The sequence below is a fragment of the Lichenostomus cassidix genome, chromosome 1 (assembly GCF_008360975.1).
Source record: "Lichenostomus cassidix isolate B80296 chromosome 1, HeHo_3.0, whole genome shotgun sequence".
In the NCBI taxonomy this organism is placed as follows: domain Eukaryota; kingdom Metazoa; phylum Chordata; class Aves; order Passeriformes; family Meliphagidae; genus Lichenostomus; species Lichenostomus cassidix.
Genome location: NC_139479.1, coordinates 70,982,681 through 71,007,495, shown reverse-complemented (window position 1 = coordinate 71,007,495; position 24,815 = coordinate 70,982,681). Strand labels below are relative to the sequence as shown.

Below are 24,815 nucleotides of genomic sequence, written 5' to 3'. Positions count from 1 at the left end.
CACACTGCTGGCACATATTCAGTCAGCTGAGAACCAGAAACCCTATGTCCCTTTCTGCCCGGGCACTGTCCAGCCACACTGTTCCCAGCCTATAGTGTTGCAGGGGGTTATTGTGGCCAAAATGCAGGACTTGGCACTTGGACTTGTTGAACTTCATCTTATTGGACTCTGCCCATCTATCCAATGGTTCCAGGCCTCTTTGCAAAGCCCTCCTACCTTCCAACAGACTGACACATGTGCCCAGCTTGGTGCCATCTGCAAATTTACTAACAGTAGATTCAATACCCTCATCCATGTCATCAATGAAAATATTAAACCAAACCCGCCCCAGCACAGATCCCTGAGGGACACCACTGGTGACTGGCTGCCAGCTGGGTGCAGCACCATTCACCACCACTCTCTGGGCCTGGCCATCCAGCCAGTTCTTAACCCAGTGAAGAGTGCACCTGCCCAAGCCACGAGCTGCCAACTTTTCCAGAGTTTACTGTGGGAAACAGTGTCAAAGGCCTTGCTGAAGTCTAAACAGACAACATCCACAGCCTTTCCCACATCCACCAGGCGGGTCACCTACTCATAAAAGGAGATCAGGTTGGTCAAACATGACCTACCCCTCCTAAACCCATGCTGGCTGGGGCTAATCCCCTGGCCATCCTCTTAGTGCTGTGTTGTGGCACTCAAAATAAACTGTTCCATGACCTTACCAGGTACCGAGGTTAGACTGACTGGCCTATAATTTCCAGGATCCTCCTCCCTACATTTCTTGTAAATGGGTGTCACATTGGCCAGCTTCCAGTCATCTGGAACCTCACCAGTAAGCCAGGACTGTCGATAAACGATGGAGAGTGGCTTTGCAAGCTCTTCTGCCAGTTCCCTCATCACCCTGGGATGGATCCCATCTGGTCCCATAGATTTATGAACATCCAAGCAGCTCAGCAGTTCTCTGACTGTTTCTTCCTGGCTAACAGAGGGACCATCCTGCTCCCTGACACCATCTACCAGTGCAGGAGGACAGATGTCCTGAGGACAAACCATCTTTCCAATAAAGACTGAGGCAAAGAAGGCGCTAAACACCTCTGCTTTCTCCCCATCTGCAGTCACTAAATTCCCTTCCACATCCAGTGGAGAACAGAGATTGTTCTTACCCTTTCTTTTGCCATTAATATATTTATAAAAACATTTTTTATTATGCTTCACAAAAGTTGTCAAATTAAGTTCTAACTGAGCTTTGGCCTCTCCAATTTTTTTCCTACATGCCCTAACAACCCCCTTAAATATTTCCTGAGATACCTGACCCTCCTTTCAAATAGGTATCTGCATAGTCCCATTGCAAAAATAGTTTAAAGGGTAAAGGAAAAGGCACAGGGAAAGTTTCAACATAAGCTGGAATTTGAAGCAAGTGTAGAAGTTGCCTGTAGCTTACCATGACAGCTGCAATGGGGAAGGAGGTATCTCAGCTCAGAAAATATTTTTTAATTTATTAGAAGTCACTTTTTTGTTATTTGGTCACAAAAAATACTCATGAATCACATTGTTCTAAGGTATGCCACCACACAGCCACCAAGAATGGGAATCTCAACCCTTCTGGCCCATTGCTGCTCTGGAGTTACCATGGCGCTCAGCTCCCAAAGACAGCAGACTCTAGGAGCTAAATGGGGAATTCAGTCATTCAAAATCATGAATAATCTCCATTGCTTATTTTTCTGAATCAGCTCAGCGTGACATCAGATTAATGCCAGCACTGATATAAAATATGGCAGGTAGGAACAAGACCGGCTCTCGTTAGGCTTTCCTAGCTACAAAAATACCTGAAAAATTCGGAAAAGCGAAGTTTTTGCTTTCCTTCTTTTCCAAAGAAATGTACCAGCAACACGGTATTAACACCACAGCTGTCCAGTTCTGTTTCCTATAAAACAAAAGAACTGTATGATTGTTATGCATTGCATGATCATCAATATTCACCACAGATGCAAAAATATTTATTTGAACTAGAATTTCACAAGAGATACTTGAAATTTAATGACTGTTTCCAAAGCTATCACACAGGATCCTGGAGTTGAACAACTTTTCCACATCAACTGCTAAGAGTATTATAAATTCTGCTTCTAAATACTCTGTATGAAAGATAAGAACAATTTCCAACCACCATCAATACATTTTATTACGAAAATGGAGAAAGTTGCAAGTTAAATCTTTAAGAACCTTTATTCTTAGGTGAATAGAAGGCTTAAATAAAGTTAATATCTGTAAGGAAGTTTTTAGTTAGGTATCTCTAATGTGTTACAGCCATTTAAAAACATTCATGATAGTCTAATAAATGGACTTAAGAATATACAAGCACTGACAATGCTCTATTATAATATGGTCTTACAAGGCTTCTTGGAAATTTTCAGTGCTAGTGACTTTTCTAAATATTTTTAAAACTTGAAGTAGAAATTACTGCAGAGAAGGGATATACACTATTTCAACTCAACAGCATCTTTAACAAGCCTAAACCCACACATAATGCTGGATTTCTGCTCTATTCTTCTTTCAGCACTAGCGTACTGGCATTTCTTTGAATGCAACAAAACACTAAGCAACATGAAGAGAGAATTTTTTTTAAGTCTGTAGGGATTTCAGCAAACTATTCTTATGACATCTTAAATAGACTCTGTGTCTTTTATCTGGTTGAAGAGGTAAGATGAAAGACAAGAGTCTATTCATAAGATTTAATACCAATGGTTATTTAGCTTTCAGCGTCATCAATAACAAGTCCCATTAGTCCACTGTGTTTCATGCTTACTGCATATATGACACAGTTATTTTATAGTTAAAGCAGTAACATTCCTCATTTCTACTACAAGCTACAGTTCACTAAATGCCAGTGATATGAGTTATGCATGAGTGAACCTAGGAAAAAAACTTTTCAAGCCATATGCAAACTGTACTTACTGAACTTTTATCATTTAATTGCAGGCAAGGAATATTTAAATACCCAGAAGACTCATCCTTCTGAAGTTTAAACACTTCAGATTACTGTGAAGACTGATGCATAAACATTGGTATATGCTTTTTTGAAAGCCAAAAGTCAAACATTCATGTATGCTTATTTGAAATTCAAACCCAAACTATTTATATCAGAATGCAAAGTTTCCTAAGAAGAAACAGAGAAGAATCCACATATCCCTCACTGCAGCTAGATTCTAATCTGCTTTTTGTGGGTTTTGCTTACATGTTTAAAGAAGATTTGAAAAATGCAAGAAATAAATCTGCTGATGTAATTTTAAAAACTGAATTCATGATTACACAATTTAATGCTTCCAATTTAATTACTCCATATTATAATCAGTGTTGTATTGAAAACAAACTGAAAAATGAGGTTTAAAATAATCTTTTCAAAACCAAGTCTGTGACAGAGAAAGCTTTATTCTTCTATTCATGTTTCTCTAGTTACAAGCCAGAAGAAGGCACACAAACAATACCTACCTCATCTTATCTAAGATGACAAAGCCTATCCCTGGATTTATAACACATATGCACCTACTTGCTGGCTACCTTCTTTATCAGTTGAAATTCCAAAGTGAAATTGGCAGATATCCAAACACTATGTTAGTGAGAGTTAAAGGTATTTTAAAACTACAAAACAGTACATTTCTTTAAAGCAAAAAATGCAATAGGAGACCACAGAGACTACAGCTTAAGGGTGAAATTTCAAAAAATTGCTTTTCCTAGAGTTAATGCTATTAAATTGAAGTACATGTTAGTGCATAATTCCTTTTTGTCCACAGAATCATTAGGAGCTTTTGCTGCTGATCTGTATAAATTAGTACTGACATGACAAATCTTTGTTAGAAGATAATGAGAATTCTATTAATATTTCCAACACCTCGCCCTCCTGAGCTTGGGTAAAAGAGTACCTCACACTTGGAATGTCTCTCTTGGCAATGAGGATGAAATGGTAACCAAATCCTGAGCCGTAAAGCAGACCAGACTAGTAGCTTTGAGTCACCATCTAAACCGAGTGAAAGTTTGTATTCTGGCGTATCTGGCTACTTCAGCCCTGGGAGGGTGCACCACAGAACCCTTTTGAGCTGTGCATTTTACAGAAAGCTGAGGAATAGGGTAGAAAAAAGACCACAGTGGTCTGAGTTTCATCTTGATACAAGCACAGGATGGGGCAGAGACATATATCACAACTGGGGAACTCAGACATGTTCCAGGGTCCATTGGTTCAGACAAAGAATCTCAAAGACCACACAATCTGATGCCACACAAGTCTGTGAACTAATGAACATGTGTGTACATATTACAAACATAGGCTAATTTTCCTAGAGTAATGTTAACGCCTCCTACACTTTTCAAAAGCATCACGAACTGCTGAATTATGCAATTATTCCTTTTTAAGCAAGATCAGATAACACAAGTTATTTCCTTATTACATTACACAGGCTGTTAACATAAGAGGCCTGATGCTGCAAACACTGAGTCATGGGCAAAGACCTACCTAATCCTGTAGCTCCCCACTGAGCTTTTGACATTTAGGACCTGATACTGCAGCAAGTACCAACAAGTGCCACTGAAAAGAAACTTATCGCACAGTGAGACGGGATTTTCAGAATAATGTACCTAACTGATTTTCAAAACTCATCTGAAATGTTAATAGACTTACTGTCTCTAGATTCTTACCAGCTTTCCTTGCAGAATTTGCTTGAGGCATGACTGGAAAACATTCATCATGATTAAAATCTGCAATTCGTTTCTTGTTCTCTTGCTTGCTTCCTGAGAGATGGCATTTGCTGTGCAATGCCTTATTTCAACAGAAATTGTAAAAATAATACATATTTTGGATTGAATATTTTCTTTTATTTAAGACTGAAGAGTGAGCAGATGGAAGAATGGGCAGAAAAGTGAGGTTGAGCAAGGAGAACATCTTAGTTTCTGATTGCTAGTGATGTCCCAAATCTTTTCAAAGGTAAGACTAAATCTTTGCAAGTTTTTCTGAGTCCATTTTTCTGTAATGCTCTGTTTTTAACCTGCTAGCTTCACACACTGCTCAAGAGAATTCAAGCTTTCTGTCATTTGGAGAGTCTCCAAGATGGTGGGATATATCCTACAACTCAGTTCTGGTAAGAAGGTTTAAAAGACGTGTCCATTATGAAATTAATCCTACCAGTTACAGTCAGTCAAAAGAATTGTAAACAGGCCAGCTAGTGCGACCAGGAGATCCAGATCTCCAAATGCAGTCCTTTTTGGCAAAGCTCAGGTAGTCTCAAGAAGGCTCCAGAAACATTTCATCATAATGTAAATCCATACTGAAGTTTTTTAATGTTTTGCAATATACTTTCTTACTAGGTAGGATTCAAGAACACCTCAGGTCCAATGCAGAAGGGCTAAAATGTGCACAGCTGATTCTACAGAGGCTATAACAGACAATATTTGAGAAGTTTGACAGAACGTCTTCTAAACAATAAACAGCATCCAGTAATACCCACAATTCCTATTACTGGGAGGACTAGCTGTTTTTTAATGACAACTAATGCCATGGAGTCACTCTGCTGTACACTTAGGGCCTTAAATAATAAAGAACATACAACTTCATGGACATCCTCAGGTTCCAGTGCATCACCCACAGTTCTGCATCAAGTCAGAATAAAAATGGTTTCCAGCCAAAGGGGCTAAAACTAATCTGGGAGTAGGTGCTGCCAGAGATACTTTATGCCAGAAATAGAATAGGTTGGAACTTGTCTTGTGAGCAGGCTGACTTTGCCAAGCAGTCAGGGAATGGCACTTCTGCACTGCAAAGCCTGAGGCTGCCTGACCAAAGCCCTGCTGGCAGTCTGGGGAAGCAACTCCTACACACAGCTGGGGACAGCTCTGCACAGCAACTCAGGCCCTGCCTCTCTGCTGTGGCTTACTTTAAAAATAATACTTTGCACCAAAGAAAGAGACTCCATGAATGAGGACCCCCTCAGAAGGCGTGATGTGCTATGAAGCATCACATTCCTTTGATCAAGGCAGATTTGGCTTCGAAGGCCAAGCACATCCAGCCTCAGCACATGCAAACCTCCTTGCTCCGAGTGCTGAAAATGGCCCAGGTGGCCTGTGACCAACTCCCCAGCCCCCTGCTCAAACACATTTCTTTCTCTCTCTTGAGGTTAAAATGTCATCAGGTCATATGGAAAAATAAAATTATTTCCTTGTCCATGAGGTCAAAAATGACCCAGAACTTTTTTAATAGACAAATATTTTTGTGTGAGACAGTTTGGTTCTTTAGGGTGTTTACCTGCCTGGAGAGCTTTCTTTAAAGCACACAGGAACATCACACTGCTCCTTGGTTTAAAGTATCTAAAAGCTTTTCAACACAATTCAATGTTAAATTGCTGATACAAAACATACATATTTATGTTGGAGAAGATAGGTCAAGAAAAAATGTGCACTCCATCTGAACTGAGAGGTTACAAGATTAATGACAGACTCTTTGGGGAGGGATATTAATTTTAGTCTTGGACTAGATTCTTGTAAAATTTGATGTGTTGCACCCCTGTTACAGAGTACTACTGCGCTAGAAGAGCATTAGCTCCCAACCACCACCTTCCTTCAGTTTTCAGCAGTCTTTAGTTATACTGAGCTATGCAGACTTTGAAGAAGTGGGTAGAAAATTTAAAACCAATAAAAGATTCTAGGGAGCAGATGGGCAAGTTATGATGACCTGCACAGTTCCTGTGGCCGAGGAGATGCATCACAATTCTGCAATGTCTGAAGGTCTAACTGTAAAACTTTGTCTTGACCAGGTAAGCAGTGATAAATGTGTGAATGACTAATGTCATTTACTTATTTCAGAAGCACCGGGGAAAAAAAAAAGAGAAGTAGACAGGTTAAAACAACTGATACACAAATAATAGGAAATTATTAATGTGTGAGTCTAAAAGTACTCTGCATATGGTCAGACTTGATTTTAGTTCAAAAGTTTTCTGTTTAAAAGAGATTAGTAGCTGTGTCCCCAACTACTAGTTAAATGTTTAGAAAACCACCGCTCATACTTTTCACACTTTGTATGAAAATGTGCTCACTAGGGAATCCAGAAGCATATGTTTAATCATGTGGAAGTGAATGCACATATTTCCCAACATTAACTTCATTTCAAGAACAAATATAGTACACTCTGTATTGTCCTTTGTTTTCTAATAGTAGCTAAAACAAATTTATAAGTTTACTCGTTACATAAAGCATATTAAATGAGAGATATTGAAAGAACTTGATAACTCATTAATCTAAATTGAAGGGCCTGAGAGCAAAGTCCCTGATCCAGACAACTGGTCTGTCCAGTAGATATTTGCTGCCATTAGCACTGTTTTCACTGCCAGAACACTAAAGCACCTTACACTGTTAGAGTATTCTTAGAAGGAACTCAGGGCAGTAACACAAAAGCAGCAGGTGCTGTTCACTGGCCAACACCTTTCAAAAATAAACCAGATCTTCTAGCTCATGCACTTTCCTACTATAATCTAGACCACTTCCAGGCAGGGAGTTTGGCTCTCCTCTTCCATGAACCATGGTCATGTGTTCAGCTGGATGTTTCATATGAAGAACAGCTCTGCCAGAAAGGCAGATGGAGTATTTCCTTTGAGCTATGGGGAAGTGTTTGAGCTGAGGCAGGCACTGCCTCTCTTGACTTCTGCACCATTTTCTCCAGTCTGATTAGAAAGAATCAAGTTCCAGTCTTTCAAGTCTTCCTGCAGCTCTCCTTCACTGTGTGCACCTCTGCTATGACATTGCCAGACTGCCTGCTCTGCAAAATTCAGCATGGAACTTCCCAAAAGATGGGGCCAGTTAGGGCTGGGCAGATTTTTTTGCTTTTCTTCCAATATCAATTACAATATTGGAAAAAGAAAAGCCCTCAAATGAAATACATGTATCTGGATAACCAATTCCACTGTAATCCCAATCAAGGGCCATTACTAAGTGGTGAAAATTTGGATTTTAGGTAAGTCGTAGTCTCAGTAAAAAAGGAAAAGATACAAGCACACTTGGAGCACAGCAAACTGCTTTTTCTTTTCCTCATACAGTAACTCAACAAGTATTAAATGGTATCACCACACAGTAAATAAATGGGACCTTTATCTACACACTGTACAAGGAACACACCTGGATATACCTGCTGGTTAAACAAAGCTGCAGACTACCACTAAAACTGTATTTTCCTAGGTTGATGATATTTGCCATCTGGTATCAGAGACCGGGTTTACTCTGAAAAACCAGCAAACTCATATTCAAATTGAGAAAGTGTTGTGGAAATAAAGAACCATTCCAAACACCAAAATTCTGTTGCAGTATTTCAACTTTCAAAAAACAGAGTCAACTTAAACCCCATATTTTCATGCTTCATCTGCTTTGCTTAAAAGCAATACTATGACTGCTATAATAATTAAAATTGAAGGGCAAAAACATAGCCACCAACTACATTGTATAGTCAGATTCACTGCTTACAAAGATAACAAATTTCTTTTGTGAGAGACCAAGAAAGGAAGAAAAATAAAAATTAGGAGAAATGTGATAATTTGGATTTTGCCAAGTAGAAATATTAAGACCAGAATAATTTCAAGTTAGCTGTACTCCCCAAAGCTATTTAATTCTTCTTTCACACTATAATTGCATTTATAATCTTCTAAGAAACTGCATTAAATAACATTTTCTGGTTACGATAACTTCACATTTTTCTCAATGAAGAACTCTGAAGACAAATATTGAAGCAAGACAAAAACAGAATAGAGACATTCCAGCTCAGGTATTTAATTAGTTCACAATAAGCTTATGTGTTTATAACTAATCTGTCCAACTGTATCAAAGTTTCTCTCGAAATTTTATACTATAGCTGTGTATTCATGCAGAATAAAGATCCTTTTTCTTTCACTGTCATGGCAGTTACGTCTCAATTGAAATAGGTTTTGAGGAGCAGACAACCCTATTAATCTGAGCTATTTTAATCTGGTGACTGATGAAAAGATTCAAGAAAGGAGATGGTTTTTAGTCAGTCAAACAATTTTTAACTGAACTCTGAATACACATTGAGGGAGGAAAACTTTTGTGAATCAGAAGACAGTTTATGCCTAATAAATTTTAAGGGTGTTAGCAACACTTCCACTTTTTCCTCAGGCATGTGAAAAAGTAAAGAACATGAGCAACTCTTTTAGAAACTGCTGATGCATGATAGGTTTACAAAGCAGAGCCCATTGTTGAATGAAGCCTTCACATTGAATGCTTCCAGCATGAGCTGCCTCTGCCTCATGCCCAATGTAAACTGGAAGTTTACAACGGAAAGCAAATTGCTGATACAAGTTGCATCTCATAGTAATAGATGGAGATAACCCAGCTGTATTCTCCCCTTCCTTAGAATCATAGAATCATTTAGATTGGAAAAGATCTCTAAAATCATTGAATCCAACTATCAACGCAGTACTGCCAAGTCCATCACTAAACCATGTCTCTAAGCATCACATCCACATGTGTTTTAAACACTTTCAGAGCAGGAATTTACCTGTCCCTTTCATTGATGAGATCTATTTACCACTTGCTAGTGGTCTGCAAAATAGTCAAACTTCTTTCTCAGCTGCAAGATCACACTCTAGGATGTTTTCTTCTGGTCTGCATCTGTGCTGTCTCTTTCTGGAAGTGGACTTAACTGAAGTAATCCTTGCCTTTGTCACCTCAGTGACAACAACCACATTTCAAACCTGCTCAGAATAAGCTGATATTACTGCAACAGCAGCACTTAGGTAACCTTAAACTATCAATTTCCATTTGGAAAGCCTTCTATTCTCATATGGCAATACAGAGTTTTTTCTGAGTTTTTAAAAAAAAGAAGAGAGTTACTTTGAAAGAGAGGCTCATAGATACCAAAAAACAAAGTGAGTACACAGTCATGAAACACACTGATTGCATATATTTCACCAGAAGGTTCCGAAATGACAAACATTTTTCTTCCCCAGTTAGAAAGCAGTTGACAAACTATGCTCTTTCATTTAATTAAAGCACTAATACTAAGGCTTATATACTTACTTGAAAACCCTGAAAAAATAACAAAGTTCATGGGAAATATGACAATGTTTTTGTAAGGAAAACATATCTCTACTTCATACCCGAAGTACTGTTTCGTCTCCAGCTGCTTTCAAGTCATCTTCCTTCCCAATGATTCTCTGTAGCTGTATTTGTTAAAACATGAGAAAAGAACACAAAAATTACAAAATTGTCTTATAAAGCATCTTCTTTTTCCAAACCTTATTTTAATTGCACCTTTTCTTAATTATACATTTCTGCAAGGTTCTCTAGTCATAACAAAATATTTGCATACTTGAGGATATTTTGCTATTCAGACACACTTTTTCCCATGAATGTCTTATCTACAGTGGTTAATTTAACCAAACATGAATGCAGCCCAGTGCCTTCTCTATTTTTAGAGGAGATTTTCTTGCACTAGAAGCTTAGCTTTCACTTCTGAAGATTTTTGAAACTCTGGGGTATAACATCAAGGATCGTTCCAGAAATAAAAATTATCCTGATTTTCATGCTGTCCTTCTAGATAGCTTTACTTGGTTCTGTTACAGACATGATCTTCTAGACATGAAAAATATACCTGTTCAAATGAGGTACTATAAAACTAACAATAAACAATAATTTAATTAAATAAGAAAACATTTTTTCAGAACTGGCATTTGGCAGAATGTGGTGTGAGTTTTCCCTTCCTCCCCCAGAATTAATTAATCTTGAATGTATTAGCTAAGAAGATTTTTAGAATTACTGAAATGACTCACATTTAGAAATGTAACTTCCAATGTCCCAAATAAAGCTTTAAGGTAATATAAACAGTGCATTAATTTGCAGTACCTCAAGTATATCTGAGCTGCAATTTATTTTTTGACTGTATTTCAATTTCAAAGATGAACACTGCCACAAGAACAAGTGATTTAATATAGCATGAAGTACACCTACCTTTCAGACATTTGCATGAATCCTCAAAAGGACAGCAGAAATGAAAGAACAAGGGACTTAATAAATTTCAGGTAGAGATATGGACCTACACCGATCACTCTGGATTTGGAGACTTTAGAAAAGATGCTTTTGAAGCTCAAGGATTTCAAAACTGCTGGTTTGCTTCTCAGACATTTCTGAGTGATTCCTCAAACTGCCCATTAAAACTGGGAAAAAACCCATTACCAAATTTCCATAGCCATTATTTTGAGGAGTTTTTAAATCTCTCCTTTGGGCTTTCTTTTTTAAATTTTAATTTTTTAAAATTTCTTCTTTTCTTTAGAGAAGCAGTATGGGCTTGTAAACAGTAAGAAAACCACACTGTGTTGGCAAATGTCATCCCTTGACCTTCAAATTTTGAGAAATTCACCTGTTCTGGGTTTGGCTTTTTATCCTCATTTTTTCAGTTTCTCAGGATAGTTACTTTCTATTATTAGTTTTGAATGGCATGTCTTGATAGTATTTATCCAAAGAAATGCTATAAAACAAGGCAATTAAACAGTACTTGTTCCTCCAAATTATTTTAAGTTTTCATCATTTACAAGACAAATGACTAGTACAGTAAAAGCATTATGAATTCCTTCATATCAAAATAGCATTATAGAGCTCTTGATAAAACCACAACTGCTTGTCCATATTTTCACAGAAAAAGCACCTTTTTTATTACCTGAAAAAAATCAATCTTTTGATCACACATAAGAAATACAACTGCAGATTTCCAAACAAGAGAAAATATGATTTTTTTTCTTTTGGATTTTATTTCTAAAGGACTCTTGGAAAAATCTCCAGAGGCTATTAAAGGGCACAGAGACACAGAATAATTATTTTCACAAGTATTCTGAAAGATTTTGCTTATTGTTTCCTTACACTCTATGTAAATTCTTAGAATGCTTGAAACCAGTTCCAGAAGTTTGTTGATTTCTTCTGGCACAGTGCAGCAACTACTCACGGAGAAGAATTCTGCCCTCAAGAAATGGACTCCTCCATGTAACATTTATTTTTATTTAATATTTATATCTGTTCACCACTTATAATACTAATGGCTAATTCAAAGATAATGAGAGCTATTATGCACAAGAAGCCTCTACTAAAGACAGAAGTAATCTGTTCTGAACAAGACAAGACCTGGCAGAAAGGCTATGTCAGTTTTCTGAAAAAAAAAAAAAAAAAAAAAAAAGGTGAGCTTGCATCTTCCAGTTGCTTGAGAGAGATCAGTGATGTGGAAGCTCTAGGACCACAGGAGTGCTCTGTGCCAAACCACCACAACCACAGAGCATTGGGTGCTGGTTCATTCAGCCCTAGGTGAAGCTCTACAGGTATTTTGTGGTATCTGCTCTCCAGGATAAGTTTATAAGACAGTCTACTTAGAAAGTCTAAGTCACACAGCTCTTGCAAGTCACATCAGAGCTACTCTGCCTTCATTCCTGATAGTTTTGAACTGTCATGTATTTTACTTAGACATCTTTAATCAGGACTGAGTCAGAGAGTTAGGGAAATTCCTTATTTGCTGGGGATTTTGGGAACTTTGGTAGCCTTATTCTTGGTGGGAGGTCTCATATTAATGTGCATGGGTTATTATGTGTCTGGAAATCCCCCTCACCAAGTCTCAAGTGAATGTCTCGGAAGTGCAGAGTTCACAGAAGTATCTTACTGTCCTCACAGAGAAGCAGATAACGTGGCTCTGAGAAATGGTTCTGCACTCTGGCAGGGGCTGATTAAAGAGCGGCAACTAGCACCAGTGAACATGCCATTTCTCCCTCATCTTCTTCCCCTGAAGTTGCAGGGCAAAGCAACAAAACCTTCTTGGCCCTAATGCTGAAATGTCTCTTGTATTGTGACTGTTTACCACTTAAGCGTGGATGAAGCAGAATTACAGTGGCTTCAACACAAAGACATAGGGAGGAGAGGGAACAAGAGCATCCCTGTGAAGGGAGAGACCTTTACTGGAAATGAGGAAAATGTGCACTGAAATGGAAAAGCTACGGAGCACAAGGTAAACTCTCTTATTGAAAACATGGGATTGCATTCAAGATCTCCTTCCCTGGACATCCATTTTTGTTAGCAGAGAACAGTGGGAAACTCTGCATCTCGCACTCCTTAAGTGTCTGATCTACACAGGTTTGAACAGCCTATATCCATCATATAATGCAGGCACTGAGGACTGGGATTGGAGTTTGTTGTCACCTATCTCCCTTTCCTGAATGACCTGCTTGACACATCTTGTGCCTGTTCATCCAGAAACATGCAAGAATTGAGATATACACAATTCAAAGAATGATGGACATTTTGCAAACCAAAAGGCAAGTTCTTACCTCAAAGACTCTACAGTCAGACAACACAGACATACATAGATGTCTGATCAGTAGATAGTGATGGGAAGTAGGGAGAATAAGAGGTGACAAAGCAAGAGAATGAAGAAGCAATGAAATTTCTTTTCCCACTGCACCCTGCTTACAGACGCTGCCTCCAAATTACTGCTTCTTCACTATCCTTTCCCACTACATTTTCCTTACACACATTTCCTGGTGCTATTGTCAAATATAGTGTGGAAATCACTATAGAATAGTTCAGATATATTTTCCTAAGATGACAACTAGCCCAAGACAAATGACAGATTAGCCACACAATTTACTAATTTATTACCTATCTAGAAACTTTCTATGATGCATATAGAACTAGAGCATACAGATTAACAGGCACACTTTTTCCACATTTTTACATTCCAAAAATTTTATTTTTAAACCTTATCTAAAAAAATAAAGTTCTGCTTGAAAATAGTCTCCTCTGTAAATGTTAAGCTAACAGTCACAAGAGAAAACTCATCTTCTGACTAACCTGCATCCTGCAGGACTTATTTCAATTTAATGATTCCTGTGAGCTGACAGAGCAATTTATATGGGGTTTTTTTACCACTCAGTATTATTTCATCAATCTAGGCCAAAAAGGAAATGCAAAGTAACAATCTATCTAACTACTATAATTTGCAGTTAACTTGATTGCCTCTACAGAAATCAAATTATTTTAGATGATTTGTATAATGTTTTCACCTCTACATTTGATGACTTTCTGTTGTTCATACTGGCTGATTCAATTAGAGTTACCTGGAATGGTTAATGGATATTAAATATATAACATACTGCACATCCCCCCAAGAGAGCTGTGCTGTGTTTCTGTAAGAATCTCCTTATTTGCTTAACTGACAGTACCTATTTTAAAGGAAGCACTGTTAAAGTGGCATTTTGGTGCAGAGGCACTGCGAACTGAACATGTTCACTGGTGTTCATGGAGTTACTTTCCCTTGTAACATTGTTTTGTAGAAGAATATTACAGCCATAACAGACCTATTTTGGTAATCAGAGCACTGCTAGTCAATTCACTATAACAATTCACTATGACTGCTCCTGGTTTAGCAGGTTAAAAATATAGACTTTACTAGAATTTGATTTCTTTTTAATCAGCAGAACAATGAACATTTTAACAGAACAAATTCTTCAAAATTAAGAGATCTTGTGTAGCAACAAATGAGTGTAGGGTTGTGCTAGTTTTGGCTGGGATTATTTCCTTCACAGTGGCTGATGTGGGGCTGTGTTTTGGGTTTGTGCTGATCAGAATGCTGATAATACAGAGATGTTTTTGTTATTGCTGAGCAGGGCTTGCACAGAGCCAAGGCCTTTTCTGCTTTTGTACTGCCATGCTGGGGAGGGGGCTGGGAGGAGACACAGCCAGGACAGGTGACCCCAGCTGACCAAAGGGACATTCCAGACCCTGACATCATGCTCAGTGTATAAAGCAGGCAGAAGGAGGAAGGTGGGGGACATTGCAGTGATGGTGTTTGTCTCCCCAAGTCACCATTACATGTGATAGGTCTCTGCTCTCCTGGGGATGGCTGAACACCCACCTGCCCATGGGAAGCAGTGAATGAATTCCTTCTTTTACTCTGCTTGTGTGCATGGCTTTTGCTTTCCCTATTAACCTGTCTTTATCTCAACCCACGAGTTTTCCACCTCTTACTCCTCTGATTCTCTGTCTGATCCAGCTGATTTTCTGATTCTGTCTGATTCTCTCTGGGGGAGAGAACAAGCAGCTGCCGGGGGCTTGGTTGCTGGCTGGGGTTACATCATGACAAGGGTATCTGCATGCTCAGGGGCTTCTGAGAACATTGTCTTGGAAAATGATCTAATTTCAAGTAATATTTTCAAATAGTACTACTAAGTCTAAAAATACTTCTACAACATACTAAAATAGATTTAAAGTATGACTCATCAACCATAACCTTGCTAAGAGACAATTCACTGAAAAAAAGGTGATCAGTGCAAAACACATGTGAACAGCTATCGTATCATTAATTCAGAGTTTAAAGCTATTAAAGTACACTTAAATGAATTTTTGCTAATTTCACTGTCAACAGGTCCATCTTTAAAAGTTTTAGATTTTAAGGTTCTCTAGAGTTGTGCATTCACGATCAGCTTTAACTTTACCCCAGTGACAGAAAATAATTTGTATTATAGTAGCCACGTCAGCTTCTTATAAAATTCTCTCTCCAGTTACCTCCAACATGAATTAAGGATCAGAATTAAGTTGAGACAGTCTTTTAAAAATTATGTTTGTTAATTCTGCATTCAACTTCTGACAATAAGAATTTAGTTAGTCTCCTGTTAAATATTTAAAAGTTGGATAAGCTATATAATTAAGCCTATTCTTCTTTAAAACATCAGAGCAAGATTTTCTTACTTTTTAAAGCACCTATCTCTCTCCCCAATAGTTTATATAAAATATGGGAAAAAAAACCTGCTGTTTCTCTTCCAAGTGTGAATTGATAAAAAACTTTTTGCAACAGCAAGCAAAATTAATAAAAACCAAAAGAGGATAGTGAAATAAAGAAATTATTCAACATATTTAGAAAACAGAAGATTCTTCCAGATGATTATTTAAATTAGCTCATGGGATTAAGGGATGTATGCTAAATACTACCTTCCCAGTAGCAGATTTTTAAATAAAATCCAAAGGTAACATTTATAAAAGTGGATTCACATATGACAAGTACTCCTATCACAATACTTTGGTATGTGCTCCTTTCATATAAAATATTTTAGTAAGTATGTGATCTTAGACTAGACTGAAAAATAGGCTTGATGATTTTACTGAATCTTCATTTAGCAAATATAACCCATGGATCTATTTAAGTGCTTTAAAATTAACATGCATTGTAAATACACCTACCTTAAAGAATTCTTTCTTTTCAACTTGTTCATTGCCATCTGCATCCAACATTTTAAAGGCAATCTGAAGTCCAGTTCGGGGTTCTGCAATGAATTGCAAAAGGATGTTATGGAAATATCACATGCATACACTAGCACTCAAATATTGAATGTAAAATTAATATTAACTATGGGTCAGTTCTCCATTGTTAGGTACATATATGGTATTTCCAGTGAACCATACACACCTCTTCCAATATACGCAAATCTTTAAGAACCTTTTGATTATAATTTCAAGGGATAATTATTGCAACAGCAAAGTAAGAAATGCCAGCAGTGCCTAAGTACAGCTGTCAATGTCTATCTGACCCCAATGACAATACTGTATCTCTTACTGGCCAGGTCTTAAGATCTTCCCAAAGGATGTCTCTATAGTCCAATGCCACTTCTGCAGTCTAGCTCTGCCTTGTTTATTAGAGTTTCTTTTCAGGTGAGAAGAGTGGAAATTGCCTTCAGAAGCCAATAATTACTGCCACACTGGGTGAAAGAGCTGATGTTCTCCTCAGGCACTCTCTGCATGCATGACTATATGCCAGCATTTGCACAGACTGATGCTGTGAAGGCAGCCAGCTCTCCTGGCTCCTGCTCCTGCTGTGTTAGCCCAAAGCCTTTTTCTCCCTTCCCTTCTCCTTCCTCCCTAAACAATGTTCTCAGATGTTACTGCAATGTAATAAACTACTCTTTCTGGCCACTTTTGACAAAAGCCTATTTTGTATGACTCCCATCAAGCTGATTTTTTTCAGGAATTCTACACAATTTCACTCTGTATTTCCTTCACTGAGTGGATGTTTCTTTTCAACACAAAAATGTAATGAGTTCTGAATCTTGAAGGCGCTAAAAAAGCATGGTGTGTTTCGAGCTCCTTCCCACAATTTCCTGATCTTACTTCACTTACAGGAGGTGGCCTTGATCATTAGTGAGCCCACACAGGAGCAGCATGCTGCTGAAGTATAGCTACAGTTCACTGCAGTAGCAAGCCCTTATCCCAGTAATCTCTGGAGCAGGTGAATTAATTCCACAACCTAGTAATGTCAGGCATTAATATGAAAGCCATGGACTTATTGTCTCTGGAATATATTGATGCTTCTGAGAACAATGCTGGACTCACGAGGGCAGCGAAGCAGTATGTCTAAAAGACTCTAATGCCTTCAGAGTTTTGCTTTTGGAAATATATTCTTCTAGTTGCATTCTGCAAAGTTTTAAGCCTTGCTTTTTTCTTTTAGAGAGTCTTTCTGCAAAGGGAACAAGTTAAAGGAATATCCCATTCCTTTTAAGTAATAACAAGATGGTTAAAGAAAGTACTATTTTTACATTTTAGAAAGAAATACATCTTCAGCAGTCAACTAGTGTTCTATGTGAAGCAATCTTGTAATGCAGGGATATTTTATAAATACCATTGCAGTCTGCACAGCAGAGCTGTTCCCAGCAACTGGGTTAATACTCAAAACTGTCTTCCTTTCCATGCAAATGCCACACATTAACTTTGTGTTACTAGCACAAAAGCAAGAAAAGCCTATCCAATAACATATTTAGAGAATAAATGTAATTGATGTATTTAATAGCAATTCATACCATCTGTGTTCCAATTTTCAGATAAGAGAGCTGTTAGTGAAAATATAGACCTAAAGCTGCTTATACTGTTCAGAGATGACATACTTATCTGATATGATGTAATCCCAAAGGTATGTGTTTGTAAAATAAGCATAGTTCAAAGACTACCACAGATATATTTGTATTTAATTAGAATCAGGCAAAATTCCAAAATCTGAACAGAAGAGCTCCATCCTGGCTGTGAGTGCAGGTTAGACCTAGGTGCTTCCTCTCCTACTACTCCTGTGTTGACCAAGCTGTCAACTTGTGTGACTGGGTAATTGAAACAAAGCTCTAAGTAAAGGTGACAACTTCAGTTCCTGGGCTTCTTCACCAGGCAGGGCTCCATTAACCTACTGCTAGAAATGAAATTCAATACAGCACTGGAAGAAAAAAGATAGTGATGATACAAGGCACACAGAAAAGAGAAAAGAAGGTCATGGGGAAAAAAGAAAACCTTTGTCTGCCACAAATTTACATTTTCAAGTTCAGTGTTGTTATAGACTCCGATTTTGTAAGACAGGCAGCATGGTCTGGTCAGCAGTGTCCTGGAACCAGGAGTCTGATGACTCTTTTCCCATCTCCCTATTGCTCTGCTGGTGACTTAGAAGTAATTTAAATAATAATGACTGCTTTTAGAAATCTTCCACTAATTCTCACTAGCGAGAGAGACAGGTTGTGTAATTTGGGGCTGACTGACATGGGATACTTGTTAGGCAAAGACAGAGGCACTAACACTTGTTGACATTTGCTTTCAAACTCATCAGTATGATAACCCTTTGTGTAACAAAAGCAGCAACATTACCACTGTATTTTTAATCCTGCATCAAAAGGTGCCTCTGTTTATGCAGTTCAATGCATTCCTATAAAATTCTGTGAAAAATAATTGATTGTCTGGAGAAGTGGAACAACTTGCTCTGATACTGCTTCAATTTTCTAATTGTTTCAGCCAATAATTCAGCATGAATTCACTTTCAGCTGCCATAAATTTCTAAAGAAATAGAATCTTTGGCACCTATTTCTGCACTTTTAAGGTATTCTTCTTACGTTCTAATTTGGCTGTTATGGTTGCCCTTTTTTAACATAAATCTGTCTTTTTTGAGCAACAAATATTTTAAAATCAGTATCCTAACTGGGCTAAACTCCCACTTCAAATTTTAAAAGCCCCTTGAAAATATGGTATATACTCATGTTCAAACAGCATGTAGCACAGGACAGTCACCACTGCTGAAGCAGTGTATTTGTATGTTAAATAGGTTATCTTAATGTATATATATATAAAATTTAATACTGTGTACTAGCTGAAGTTGCCAAAGAGATTACCCACCCTTCATGTCGTGCAACAGGAACTAATGCAGTTCTGCTGAGAAACAAGGTAAGCTGCAGAAGAGCTACCTGAACTGTGCAAGAGGTGTGCACTGATGGAAGGCTGGGCATACTCTCTCCACTCTCTGGAGACCAATGTTACTCACTCATACTGCACCATGAGAGGGTGGATTTCCAGAGCCAGGAAAATGTGCCAATTTATTTAAGCCCCAGCCACAGACCTTGCAGCCATGGAAGTGACGAGGGTCAAGTGAGGGTCATGCCTCTACAGTGTGTCAGGAAAGAAGTGACTGTTTCCTTCTCTCCTCATCCACTGATACCATAAATCTATTTTGCCTGGCTTTGTCCCTTGCTGAAAATGTTAGACCTGTATGAGTCAGTCAAACAGGACTGCATGTGGACTATTCCATGGACATGCATATGGACTTCATTACTGCTCTGGGGGTACCACCGTGTAATGCTCATTGCACACATCTCAAATCTTGGTATTTTTCAGCATTGCCTACACATCAGAACAAAATGGGGGAGTGGCAAGCATGGCACAGAGCAAATACCAAACAATCCCAGATCACTTCCATGCACAAAACCAAAAAATGCCTGCTGTCTGTAGACAAAGCAAGTACCAAAAAAGAGTTGTTTCAAAAAAAAGTGCCTGAGAGGAAAAGGAAGGAATCAAAGGAAGGGGGCAGAAATACATGTATAATACTTGGAGGAAATATAGTCAAAAGGAACAGAGCATAAAGAAAAAGGATTTAAAAGTCAGACAAAAAGACACTGAAGAATTCTGCTGTTTATGTATTTCATCCACTGTATATCTGAACACAGGAAAAATGGGCAACAATCTTTGAGACACTACAAGAGCTTTTCACACCACTGCATGAGCTATATTGTTAATGTATCACTGTCCAAAATGACTAAAACTACAATCCAGAAGAAAAATTATTTATCTTCCAGTCCAGTTCTTCTTATCCTTATTATGTGGGTCTGTAACCAATGTCTCCCCCCTCTCAAGTACTTCAAAAGACTTTTCTGATCCCATGGTGCAGGGAGTATCACAATTTTTGAAGTATTGCTATGGACCAATGATGACACTGATATCCATCTATATTAATGCATTATCACTCTATATACAATAGTTTATCACTGTATATACAATAGTTTTTTTATGTTTTACTATAATGCAGAAGTTGAAAAGCTAAAAAATATATTAAAAAAAGTTCCTGGTAAGATGTTAGTAGCTGACTATTTATACCTATGCATTTTAAATATATAATACTTACTTGTAAGGATTGTCAGCAAAAACAGGTACTCTGCATAAGATATCAACCCTGGAAAAAAGTTAAAAAATTACTTGTGAAAAAACGCAAAAACAGCAAGACTTGAAAGATCAAATCTTACAAACATAAAAAATGTAGTTTGACATTGTATTAAATACATTGATTAAAGTAAGCCATGTTACTATTTAATAAAGTTTTATTTCTGTTTTTAGTACTCTGAAGGTAAAATTCCCTAACCCGAGACTTATCAATGTTCATGTCTAACCAAGAAAGTAAGGTTTATTTGGTATTAACAAAAGGCCCACACTAAATCTTTGGATTCTCACTGAAAACATTCAATGTTTATAGAAAAGGCAAATAAATTAAATGTGCTTTGTCACATTTAGTACCTGGGAGGAGAACTACTCTAACATTACCCTGAAGGATCAAAGTCCTCCATCCTTTGGCAGGCTCACAAAAGGCGGAGAATAGCTTCCCTCTAATTCTCAAGGGAACATGGCAACACGCAAAGCTGCCAAGCTGCTAGATTGTGCTGATAGTACTGCTGGGCTGCGTGCCAAGAGGAGGCTTCTTATTTTTTTTTTTTTTAAATAGGAACATGTCCTTTCTACAAGGTGAAAGTATTTCCCCCCCTTTTGAAGGAAAATTCCAGTGTTTTCTTTTGAAATACCGCCTTAAGTGAAAAGCCTGAACAAACAAAAAGATGTGATAGCGTCAAAATAGAGTGTGCAAGCTAAAGATAGGGAGTGCAGAATGAGGGTGGCTAAACAACAGAATCTGAACCATCTGCCCTGCAATAATGTTTGGGGAAAAAATGCAAAGGGCTTTTTTATAAATCACTTTTCAAAATAACTGAGCTACTTTTAACTTGTGAGCTAAACATTGTATAATGCTGAAGCTGCTTAAAATAATGAAGTTCAAACATGCCTATCTGTGCAAAGATAAACTATTTTTGTAATTTATATTTAGTTAATTGATAGATAAGGAATCCACTTAAGCTTCAGTGATAAACAATTAACTTCTGATAAACTACTATGCAGAAGCAACAGCATTTGTATTTGACCTCAGATAGTGACTTAACACTTTTAAATATCAGAGCTCAGATATATTAAATTGCTAAATGCAAGAGTCTGATAATCAAAGAACAGGTCTTAGCTAAAGAGAGGTCTAATGCTGATCTTGTTGCCAACTCACTGTGCTTCCATATCTCAGCTTTCCTCTCCATCAAAATAGGGCTATTTACCCTATTATCCAACATGAATCACAGAAATCAGCACAGTACTACAATCATACAATATATCGTGAAAATAAAAAATACTTTCATCTTGAAGACTTAGTCCTGCTTACAAGTTTTAGCATTTCTGCCATTGCATGAATGCAAATTATTATTTTCCTAAAATTAATTAGGAAAATTAATCCTAAAACAGGATTAAAAAAAAAAAGGACAGAAACAAATAGGTGGTGAAAATAATTCAAACAAACAGTATGGTCAGTAGTGATCAGGTTTCTTAATGTTGTTTTGTATGTGACACAGCAAAAGAATGTTTAAGGCAAGAATATAAAGGAAGACAAAGAGGCAACTTTTCAGGTCTGTACAGAAAACACCTCCCAGTCAAGGACTGCAGTGGTGTCAGCACAAAGTTCCCTGACAGAAAATGTAACCACCAAGCAATGAAGGACAGCATCACTGGGCAAGGAGAAGTGTGACTTTGCCTCTTGCCTCTATCTTGAGATGCTCTGCACAGGGACAGTCTAAGCAAGGCCTGGAAGCTGAAGACAAGTGGCTTATGCTAGGTAAAACTGAAAAAAGAGAGCCCAGTGTTGAGACACAGAGTAAGAGATGACACACCCAAAGAAGTTCTGATAAACACAAAAATGTGTTTATCAAAGCTTTTGAAATGACATTAACATGGCAGATTATGACTGTTAAAGTCTGAGAAAAAATAAAGTCGTGATAATTGAGATACAAAATACTGAGCCCCTGGAGAGTTTTAGCTTTATAGCTAGACAGGGATCATTACACCTTATAAAATTTTACAGAAAGAATCTGCAAATTTTAATGGAGATGGTAGAATGTGAAGAAAAGCTCAATTTCAAGACAAAACCCTGCTGACTGGCTCAAGGGAGAAGCACTTGAATTGAAGAGGGTTGGAAAGGGGAGCCTTGCAAGAAATGGCAGGAGTGAGACACAGACCCTGTTTTCATCATCTTACTGCAATCTGATTGAAAAGTTGGTACAGTAAAATTGGTCAAAAGGTAAGTATAATAAATATACGTAAAAATATGCTCGATTGTTCTTTAAAACCTGACTCAATGCTTTAAAGAAAATTCACAACCTGCCTGATATCTTCTGGAAGACTGATTGTACCAAAATAATTTGTCATAAGATTTTTTAATTTTTGGATTAATTTCCATTAAAAATACTTATTTTAATTTTATTGTCCTTTTACTACATGCAGTGAGTGGCCAATTTACTGCATCCATAAAGTAAATTAAACATTTTGATAATTTCCTTTTATTCTACAGTAATCATTACAAAGGTACTCAAATTAAAAGAAGTAATACAGCAAACTGAAAAAACCCAAAATAAAACAATCCACTGAAAATTAAATTCATATCCAAGCAAAATTTAAAAGATGAAAGCTTCACACACTGTTGAATGACTCAGCATACTTGCAGCCAAGGATGTGCAGTTTGCATTGGCAAAATACTGTCATTTTCTAAAGCTAAAGGAATCTTCCCTATCCCTCCCTAGAAATATCTGTCCTCAAACTTACTAACAAATGCTGACAGTACAATACACTTATTGCTAAATAAATCACAAGTACACCTACAAAACATGACACAAATTTTAAAACTGCCCACTAGAAGGCAGAATCCCCCAGCATTACATTTCACAAACTGGACTGACGGCAGTTTTCCCTCTCCTTGACATTTAAATAAGAATTGGAAGGTAGTTAAAACAACATCAGCTAAACAGTTGGACAGGAGTAGATTCATTATTCTGGTAATTGTAAAGGCATAAATATTTTCATTTTTAAACTGTGATAATAACGCATCTCAAAGCAAAAGCAGCAAAGTCACTAAAGAGGGTTTATGACCAAAAATTGTAAAAACTCTGAGTGTTGTGGGGACATATGGATGAATGCACTGAATGTTCCTGCATCATCTCAAACTCCTACCTGACCTTTGAAGGATAGAGTACTCGGACGCACAGTGCTAAGCAAGGGGAGATCTTTGCCAGAAGGCAGAAGATGCCAGGCTGAGAGTATCACTGAGCCCACTTTCTGCCAAGCACTCAGCTGGGAGAGGTGCAGTAAGAGGAGGCTGCACTGATTTGCTGTTTTCAGTTTCTCTTGGTGGATTCCCGGTTTTCCCATGCAGCATGCAATGTCCATCACTAGAGAAAGAAAGGCTCCAAAAAAGCAGGCATAGAGAGAGAATATCCAAGAATTCAAGACTGGGAATACTTTAAACCCAATCCTGGGAAAGCATGTTATGATTAGTGCTTTGAACAGACAGGGAATGACTGTTTAGTACATAATCCAGCCTTCCCTAGGATATGAAGGGAATTATTAACTTGTTCAGAGATGTTTCAGGGCTTCTGGGATATGCTGGGGTTTTCAGGAGTGGACTGACAAGCAAGGCAAGACACCCAGCTGGAGACCTTTGCAGGTCTGCACAAGGATGCAAGAAATGAACTGCAGGCAGAAGAGGCTGTGAGGCCAAAGGGTAGGTGAAATGCTGCAGGCTGAGATTGAGGGCTGCTTCCTTGGCACAAGCTGCCAGTCGTGTCTGAGGATCTGCTGTGCATGGAGAGAGTATGGCTCAGGCCTGCCAAGGAACTGCAGCAGTGCAACAGCATCTTTATTTTCCAGAAACGTCCATGGGATAAGGGATTCAGGCTGAACTGTGTGATACAGAAAGTCCGTGAATAGGCGCTGTCTGTCTTTCTCATTAGTTTGAGAATTTTGGTCTTTGTTATTGTGAAATGGTTAATTGCTCATCTATTTGGTTTTCTTGATCCTCTTGTTTGTTTTCTCTCTTCAATTAAATTATGTTAATGAGATGTTTGTTTGGTGTTCTTTGATTCCCTGTTGTTACACTAACAATAACCCAGCTCTTAGTTTTCTCTTTATGTAGTCCAATATAAAGTGGAAACGCTTGGTGAAAAGGAAACAAAGCACGTCAACACTGTGAAGGGTCACAGAACTGCTGAAGAGGGAGAAATAAATTCAACTGCTATTGGAATCAGGGACACCACTTAATGTAACTAGATACAGATTTTATTTTTATTCTTAGTTTCCATGCATTGAAGTTATATAGAGACAGTCAGGTTATTAACAAAAAGTCTTAAAAG

General features: G+C 37.8%; 1 protein-coding gene across 1 annotated transcript in view; it reads right to left on the bottom strand.

Annotated features, from left to right (window-relative positions):
• The window catches only part of MICU2 (mitochondrial calcium uptake 2), a 141,152-nt gene that overhangs the window by 15,548 nt on the left and 100,789 nt on the right, over positions 1 to 24,815 (bottom strand). The window contains exons 5-8 of the mRNA XM_085063005.1: positions 20,459 to 20,506; positions 16,225 to 16,307; positions 10,116 to 10,178; positions 1,806 to 1,903 (exon numbers count right to left, since the gene is read on the bottom strand). Coding sequence (XP_084919131.1) covers positions 1,806 to 1,903; positions 10,116 to 10,178; positions 16,225 to 16,307; positions 20,459 to 20,506 — 292 coding nt within the window. The remainder of the gene's footprint in view (positions 1 to 1,805; positions 1,904 to 10,115; positions 10,179 to 16,224; positions 16,308 to 20,458; positions 20,507 to 24,815) is intronic.